Here is a 9,049-nt window from a genome sequence, read left to right on the forward strand (position 1 = left end):
CACAGCACAGTACGAGACGCAAATATAAAGCTGAAGTATAATTCCTTTCCTTCTCTTTTGTACCAAGTTGATTAAACGGGAACAGCACCTTCGCCTCAGGGAGGCTTTTCTGCTCATTTCTTACTTGAAGTAATAATTTTTCCTTGGCAGGGCTGCGCTGCTGTTTCTGAAATGCCTGCTGGAAACCCTCGGAAGCCGTCGTTTCTCTCCCCCTCTGACTCCCTTGGGGCACAACGCTGCCTGCGAGGGGCTCACAAGTCACCCAAGGACGCTCGTCAGAGCCATTGCCCCTGGCTGGCTACAGGGCTGTGGTGAGCAAATTTCCGTCTGTAGGCTCCAGGCTGGAAGTCAATAAAAGTTAATTCCGGAAAGAGCCTTCCATTATGCATGTAGATGCTGTCATTAACAGATCTCCTAATAAAAAAATGGAAATCTCTTTGAATAAAATGAAGACTGTGATTGCTGGCAGGTCCTGAGGCATGCTCTGGTGTAAAACTAGAGCTGGTCTTAATAAAAATTCCAACTTTTGAATAGGAAAAAGCTACCATGAAGAACGTATGAATCCAGTAAAATCAAGACTGAAATTATTCTCCTTTCCAAATGCTGTAGAAATTGTAATCACCGTTGGTTACAGAGACCTACGGCAAGGTCTGAAGTTCGAAAAGGAAGAAGGAACAGGGACCGCTCTGCTTAGTTTTCAATAATTGAACAAAACCCAGACTCATTAACGTTTGAATTTTCCTCACTGAAAAATGAAGGGCTACGTATTGGAATTACATTTTAGCTCAGCATTAATTTTACACTTCTATGGAAAAAAGACGCACTCCCGCTCCAGCGGCGCGAGCAGCCCCGGGGCTGCAGCTGGGCTCCACGGCAGAGGTGCCTGGTTCTGACCGTGCCGCAGCCTCCGCTCAGCATCTCGCCGCCCCTGAGGCACGCCGCGGCACCACAGCGCAGGCTTCGCTCGCTAATTACGAACGTAACAAAGGATGGACATACACAGAGCCCACACCACATTTAAGGTGTCTGGATTTGCAGTGTGAAGATAAAATCAAGACTAATGAACTCACCCAAATGGCATAAGCAATATTCCCGAAGCCGGCTGCACCTGACGCGCCCTTTATGTGATGCGTCCAGGTGACCTGGATGCCAAAACCAACGCTGAACAACACCTGGGTGAAAGTCAGCCAATATTCGCATGGCTGTATTAATATTGCTAATAAAATGAAAGATTCAGATGACAAAACATTTTAATTATTTCCCTTCTTCCTCAACTCAGCATTTCAAGACTAAAAAGTAGGTTTAATATCTTTTAAAAATGATCTTTTCTAGTGTATTTTCTAAATTTAACACATTCCCCCATTATATTTGGAGAATTTCCATGGTGCTGCTTGGAACCGAGTCAGAACGCTACAGGATGAGGCTGCTTCGGAAATTCTCCACGTTACTGTTTTAGAAATCTTATGAAACACCTTATGCAGCCGCCCTCGCTCGGCAGTGAATATTCATAGCTAACTGCAACATTTGGTACTCAGGAAATGTCCTTTTCTCTTTTATTTTGGATAAATATTTGAATATTTTTTTCTGCCCTTGAAAGCAGCAAAACAAATACCAGGGGATCTCCCCTCTGAAAGGGGATGTTTCAATGCAAGCAGGAGAAAGAAGTAACAATCGCTCCAGTGCGGTATTTCTCTGCGCTCTTGGAGAGAAAAGCATTTCGAGGTCCAATGACCCAGATCCTGGCAGGTTCTCACTCAACTGACGGCCACGCAGAATGGGATGGGCCCTCGCTGCAGCACGCTGACGGAGAGGCAGGGTGGTCTCCTGGCTCTGCTCCCCGGGGACCGCGGGGCAGCTGAACGAGGAAGCACCTTCGCTTCTGGCGGCAAAGGGGTCGAACAGGCTCCGTCAGATAGGACGGCTTTCCCACAGCTTTCACTTTCCGGGCAGACTCGCCCACGTCAGGGGTGGATAATTGCTGTGATGCTTCATTCCCCGGGCACTCTCGGGCATCGTAGTTTTTTTTGTGTCACTGTTGTTTAGTTGTCATCACAAGTCAGACCTGATGATTCAGGAAGTAACATTTTTGATGTAGTTTTGAAACACGCTTCTGTTAACCAAAGCATCTTTCTGTTGTGGGATTTCTGGAGACAAACGCCTTTGGGGAAATATTTCCGGCTGAAAAAAAAAAAAATACTAGCCAGGTCACAAGGAGGAAGAATAAACAGCCCTTCTCTGGTGGCAACATCCAGGAGGAATGGTATAAATAGAGGACTGTGGGGACAGAGGGATCACAATCAGATCCCGCAGCAATCCGCGCAGCTCGCCTTGGGCTCCGCGTTGGATCCTGGTGCTCTCAGTATGAGCTGCGCTGTCAGGCAGGTCGTTACCGCCTGCTCCCAAGGCAGGAGCAGCGCCGGCAGCTCTGCGGCTGGTAGTGGAAGAAAGGTCTCCTCCGCCTCCTCGGGAAGACAGGCTGCCTATGACTTAGGTGGTGTGGTTGGCAATTTTTCCGGTGGCAGTTTAAGCGAGGGATTGCTTGGGAAGCAGCTGAGTGCCAGCAGTGCTACCGGTGGGAGCTTTGGAGCTACCCAGAGGGCTTGTCCTGCCCTTGGATTCAGTGGTGGAGGCATCTGCACTCGAGGCGTCGGTGGAGGCTTCACCAGGGCCAGCGCGGGTTGCAGCGATGGGATCTTATTCGCTAATAACGAAAAGGCGACGATGCAGAACCTCAACGACCGCCTGGCCTCCTACCTGGACAAGGTGCGGCTCCTGGAGGGAGACAACGCCAACCTCGAGTGCAAGATCAGGGAGTGGTACGCCAAGGTAGGGCCCAGCTGTGAACCACGGGACTACAGCTGCTTCCATAAGGAAATCGAAGACCTACAGAACCAGGTAAATAATTGTTTTTCAAGAATATTCTAGGATTTCTTTGGGCTTTGCTTTCACACGTGGCTAGACCGATGCCAAATGGCAGAGGCAATGTCTATCCCTCTGGCTGTGCCCATGAAGCAACGGTTTATAGGACACAGATGGCGTGAGGGAGGAGGACACCGCATTTACAGAGAACGGGAGTTTCAGCACAGCCTGCTCCACCAACCTGGCCCGGTTTCCCCAGTGTAACGCTATCTAACTGCGAAATAATCCCAATACATGGAATCATTACAAAACACGTGGGTGGTGTTACCCTAGACGGGTGTTTCCTCCAGGGCCTTCTGCAGCCAGAGGAAGCCACGAGCCCGAATCTCTCTCCTGTGCTTTCTTTTCCAGATCCTGTGCGCGGCCATGGAGACGAACAAAATCCTTCTGAACATTGATAACAACAGGATGACTGCTGATGACTTCAGAGTGAAGTGAGTACGGTCCTATGCCAGGTGAGGGGTTCACACGGCCCGTGGAAGGGTAGGTGAGCGATGGTGGTGGGGAAATCCCAACCCTCTGCTCGCCATGCTGCCAAATTTAAACGAGAGGCAGGGGTATCACTGATGTGGCCCTAGCATTGCATGCCTGAAGGAGGAGAACTTACTCTGAATTTTTTCCCCACAAACTCAACTCAAGGCCACAGTTTACGGACATGCTGACCTTTCTTTGTTGCCTGTGCCTTAAGGTACGAGACTGAGTGTGGTCTCCGGCAAAATGTGGATGCAGACATTTGCAACTTGCGCCCTGTCCTGGACCAGCTGGCCAGCTGCAAGACCGACCTGCAGCTACAGTGCGAGGCGTTGACTGAGGAGATGTGCTGTCTCAAGACAAACCACGAGGAGGTCAGATTGCCCCTTACTCTTAGAGAAATAAGAAGGAAGACGAAGGAAAGGCCTCCCGAGTGTCGGTATCACTGATACGGTGCACGTGTTGTCTGCAGGAAATGAACTGTCTCAGGAAACAGGCGACCGGAGATGTGAGCGTGGAGGTCAATGCCTGCCCTGGCCCAGACCTGAGGAAGATCCTGGAGGATCTGAGGTGCCAGTATGAAACGCTAATGGAGCGCAACCGCAAAGAGACTGAGCAGTGGTATGCCTGCAAGGTACTAGAGACACACAGAGCTCTACTCTACTCTGTCTGCTGCGGGAAAAGGGAAAAATGAGAGATTAGAACACTGACTGGAGATGTCTGAGTATCAGCAGTTCTGTCACGGATGTGCTCAGCATCTAATTGTACAGCCCAGTTTCAGTGTTCTTCTGTTGATGACAGAGGGGCCACTGGATGGTGTTACAGGGTCAGAAGGGAGAAAATGGCGGGGCTTCAGGTTTGGAAATCCTCAGGTGCACGCAGGGCACGCACAAGAAGGGTGGTGAAGCCCCAGCCACGATGAGACGCTGTGGCGAGGTGAGGAAAGGGGCACGCTTTTCTAACTTTGCAGGTGGAGGAGGTGAATCTGGAGGTCATCACAAGCAGCCAGGAGATTGAGTCGAGCAACAAACAGGTCACTGAGCTGAGACGTCAGCTGCAGGCCTTGGAAATCAATGTACAGGCCCAGCTCACCATGGTAGGTGATGCCACTACAACTCACACCTCAGACTCCCCAGCTCTCTCGAGAAAGCTGCACGACTGGAGTCGCGCCTGCACCCAGACGGGCTGAGCTTGCAGCATCCCCAGGTACCTTTGTGTTGTTTCCATTCTCAGAAAGAAAACCTGGAATCCTCTTTAGCGGAAACTGAATTTCGCTACAACAAATACCTGGCTGAGCTCCAGAGCCAGATCTCCTGCGTGGAGCAGCGGCTGGCTGAAATCCGGGCAGAAATGGAGTGCCAGAACCAGGAATACAAGACCCTCTTGGACGTCAAATGCCGCTTGGAGCAGGAGATCCAGACCTACCACTGCCTGCTGGAAGGGGGACAGCACGACATCATGTACGCAGGCCACAGACAGACCCGGGCACAGTAAAATCTCTGCTTTGACTTACGGGGATATGAAAATTCGTGATACAAATGGTGAAAGCAAGCCTGTGGTGAGGAACGCGTACCGACCTGTTACCAGACAGGGCCTGTTAGCAAACCACGAGGCGTTTGAGGATTTGGCTCTGAGAAATGTCTGGAGCGCAAGCCCCAGACCATTCCCCATGCTTGGCCCAGGGGAGGCAGCCAGGGGAGGCCCCGCAGCCGCCCCAGCCGCCCCGGCGAGGCGCAGCGCCGCAGCTCATCAGAGGGCGGCCTTCACCGTCGGCAGGGCTGGGTCTTTAATGAGCGCTGCCATTTGCCTGAGCTTATTGGCTTCGCCACAGCCAGACAGGGTTTGGGACTGGCAGTTAAATTAACTGAAAGAATAAATTAATGAAACATTTTCAGTTTCACACAGCAATTTTAATTAAAGTTTGGGGAAATTTAATTTGTATGCAAAGCAGTTGGCTCTTCCCCGCCTCCCACTGCCTGAGATTTTGAAAGGGTGAGGCGTGCTGGTAATCACATAAATGGCTGCAAACACACATGACCGGCCCGAGCACCCACCTGCTCCCAGTTTGGTGCCCTGAGATGGGCTCTCCTGGACTCTCCGGTCCTAAATTAGTTACAGGAAAAATCAGGTTTTGTTCCAAAATGCCAGTTGCAATGGATGAATTGACACGGCCAGAGCTTCTGTCAGAGCCTGGGGTGATCCTGAGTGTCCAGAGGAAAAGCCATTGCAGTCACCAGACAGCCAGGATGGGGGATGTGCTAATTGCTGCTCTTAATCACCCTCCTGGTTCAAAGGGGAAATGTGACTGCAGAGACACAGCTGAAGCCAGTGCTGTGAGCAGGTCCCAGGGCAGATCTCCAGGGTGGGAAGGACCGGGGCTTGGGTTACCAGAGCTGTCTCCTCTCCACAGAGGGCCGGTGGGAAGAGGAGTCCCTGCAGCACCAGCTGGAAGAAGCGGTGGGCTGAAAGCCGGCCTGTGTCAGCCATGCCTGCCCTGAGCTCCGGGTGAGGACGTGGAAGGTGAGGTGTCCTATGCGAGCGTGACCGTGAGCTGCCTCTCTGGTCCTACTGTGTACCTGGGGAAGAGGAGGATGAGAGAGCTCCAGGCTTTTCTGGGTGAAGAGGGACTGGAGACAGTTTATTTCTCTTGGAGAGAGGCAGTGCAGGGAGTCAGACAAGCAGGACCGGCGTTGTTGGTGGTGGTAGAGCACTACTCAAGCTATGGTGGAAAGCAGTGGCAAGGGATGCAGCTATGGGGCATTTATAAACAAGAGCTAGATGACCTTTAAAGGTCCCTTCCAACCCTGACTATGCTATGATTCTATGGATAGAAAATCCGTTTGACACTGGGGGGTTACCAGCAGTAAATGTGCCTACATAAGGCCTCCAGCACAACAGGAAAACGAGGAATCGGCGGGGGGCATCAGTCAGCCATGAATCTTTCACCAAGTATACAAAATGAAGCAAGCTGGGGAGAAGAGGGAAAATAAAGGTCAGTGCCAGAGCAAGGGGGGTGTAAGAGAAGCCCAAGCGTGGGGGAAACCCGCGACAGAGTAATGCTTCCTGCTCTCCCTTGGCAGGTCGCTGTAGACGGGAGAGCTTCCCTGCCAGCCCCGCTGCACACCCCCCGAGGAGGTCTCTCCAGAACAAACCATTTGGAAAAAGCAAGGCAAAAATAACCTGACAGTGCTCAGTTCTGCTTCTAGCACCCGTCAGAAGGGGCTTTGCAGAATGGCTGCCTTCCTGCCACCCACGCTGCCTGCCGTCTTCATCCTGATGCTGCTTCGATCCAAACCCTGGTCTTCACCTGGGCTAGTCTGTTTGGCAGTCGGTTGTCTGACAACTGCCACAGCTTGTCTCTAATAAAACTTTGCTACTACTGACATAGTCTTGAACCTGAGAAATAATTTCCACAAGTAAATTAGCATAAAAGTATTTTAAAAAATGTTGTGCAAGTAGTTATATTTATCATACACCTTTGGTGAGAAATCCACCTTTGATCCATATCCACAAAGCCATCATCACAAGGGAAAAAAAAATAAGGAATGTTCCCATCTGCCCCACTGCTCCTGCTGAACTCAGCGGCTGCAGGAGGATGGAGGAAAGGGGCCAGCTGATGCTGTGGAAAGGGACATTTGCTACTGGAGGAGAAAGCATAAGCTAAGACATGAAGTAGAATGTGATGAGGAAAAAAAGCATTCAGAGAGGCTGGACAGAGTGCAGGGAAGGAGTTTCAAAGCAGTCTGACTGATGATCTTCTATTGAAAGAGACTTCTGAGAGAAAACTGAGTTTTCATTAAGGTAGGTGTGGGCTAATATAATATAATATAGAACACCTTTGAGTTAATATGAATGTGCAGCAGCAGGATAAAATCAAGCTCAACAAGTTTTCCCAAATAATACTGAAGCAGTAATTTTGAAAGCAAGGCTCTGCTGGACTTGACACACCCTTCTAGTGGAGGAAACCGATTCCCAGAGAAAATGCTAAATGGAGAACCTCTAAATGGATTTTAAAAAAAAGCCAAACAGGAATAACCAGCTGGCAACATGTGGGAAGATAAAAGGGTGAGACAAATTAATATGTGGGAGATAATTTTTTTTAGAAGTAAGATACAATAAACAGCCAGTAAAAAGAGATGCCGGTATTTTATTACCACAGAGAAAGGAATTACAAACACATCCAGGAGCACAACTGCGTTTTGTTGCTTCTGCAAGCAAAGACTCAAGATCCAGCCTGCCCCTCCTCGCTGGCAGCAGCATCTGGCCAACGCGTCAGACGGGCTGTGACCGGTGCCTGCAATCTGTGCTCCTCATTGCCGGGCTCTGTCAGCCCCTTTCTGTAACGAAATATCGGATGGGTCTGACGACCAACCTCCTACAGAGGTGTAACGTGAAGGCTTCTAACAAGAAGACTTCAGGGGATACACTGAGTCTGAATGTGTGTCCATTTCCAGTTTCTGGAATGACAACGTGGGACAAGCCAAAGCTTGACCACACAGCGCTGTTCTGTGGGCAAAACTCACAGCAAAGACGGGACTTTCCCTTCGTGCTCCAAGTCTTTGCTCTGCAGAAAGCCTTGTCTGCTCACGTGTCACCTCTTGTGCTCCAAGCCTTCAACTCCAAGTCGCACGCCGTGTCTTTACGACTGCATGCTGTGTCTTTACGACTGCACCAGCACGGAGGGCCAGGGGTAAGCAGCCCCCGGACCGGCTCCAGCTGTCCCTCTGCGGGACGGCCTCGCCCCCATCTCTGTCCAAGTAGGAGAGAGTTGTTAGCCCTGTGGTGTTAATTGCTCTTACGAGCTTCTGGACAAGGCTCTTCGTTAAATACTTTCTCTACTGAGTTCTGTATGTCCTGTTCCTGCAGCACTAATTATCCCGTGCGTTTCAGCAGTAGTTAACCCCGGTGTTTACACAGTGCCTCTGAGGTCACTGCGTTCAACGCTACGCAGAAATCAAAAGCAGCCTTCGCTGTCCAATGTGTTTAGAACCTGGGCAGCGATGGAAATGACGACTGTGGAAACAGCACAGGAAGAGACAGGAGGAGAAGATAAATGAAATGCAGAGGACGCAGTGCATGGGACAACAGGAGTGACCTGGGACGCTGGCTGCAGGCAAACTTCTGTCGTATTCCACATACGCCGCCACTCACTCCAGCATCCAGGCAGCGCAGCGTGAGAGCGCGTTCTTTTCTCTTTTAATGTGCAGAGCTTGTAAAGTAAGAATGAATGAGCGTCTCAGAGACAGACAGAGACTTGGGCTGAAGGTATAAGACTGGGAGAGGAATCTAAGGATGAAAAGAGCACAGGGGGGTGCCCCAGAGAGGAGAGGAGGAGGTGTGTCAGCATCACGACCGCGGCTGCCGACGAGATGCACTGTGATTGTTCCAGCAGACGGGGTCTCTGCCTTACAGAGAGAGCAGACACACGCGAATTACACCAGCAGAAAAAATCCCTGAGGAGTGAACATTCCAGAGGCTGAAGACATCAGTGAAGAAACAGAAAGCAAGCAGCCAGTTCTGCAAATTGCTGATGCTGGAAATCAGCCATGAGCTAAGCACTGCGCTGCACAAGCGATTACCCCTGATTACAGGCACCACGCTTTTTAATAGCAGGCCATGTCCTGGTGTGAAGGACAAACTGTAATTTCTCTATCAAAGT

At 50.5% G+C, this 9,049-nt stretch overlaps 1 protein-coding gene across 1 annotated transcript; it reads left to right on the top strand.

Moving 5' to 3' along the window:
* The first annotated feature begins 2,361 nt into the window (after positions 1 to 2,361).
* On the top strand, positions 2,362 to 5,947 carry LOC104473878 (keratin, type I cytoskeletal 19). The gene is made up of 7 exons (XM_086766552.1): positions 2,362 to 2,895; positions 3,271 to 3,353; positions 3,608 to 3,764; positions 3,863 to 4,024; positions 4,361 to 4,486; positions 4,624 to 4,850; positions 5,801 to 5,947. The coding sequence occupies exons 1-7, from the start codon at positions 2,362 to 2,364 to the stop codon at positions 5,886 to 5,888; spliced, it is 1,377 nt and encodes a 458-aa protein (XP_086622678.1). The 3' UTR covers positions 5,889 to 5,947.
* Positions 5,948 to 9,049: the final 3,102 nt, after the last annotated feature.

Source organism: Chlamydotis macqueenii, chromosome 25 (assembly GCF_036417535.1).
Source record: "Chlamydotis macqueenii isolate bChlMac1 chromosome 25, bChlMac1.mat, whole genome shotgun sequence".
Classification (NCBI taxonomy): Eukaryota; Metazoa; Chordata; class Aves; order Otidiformes; family Otididae; genus Chlamydotis; species Chlamydotis macqueenii.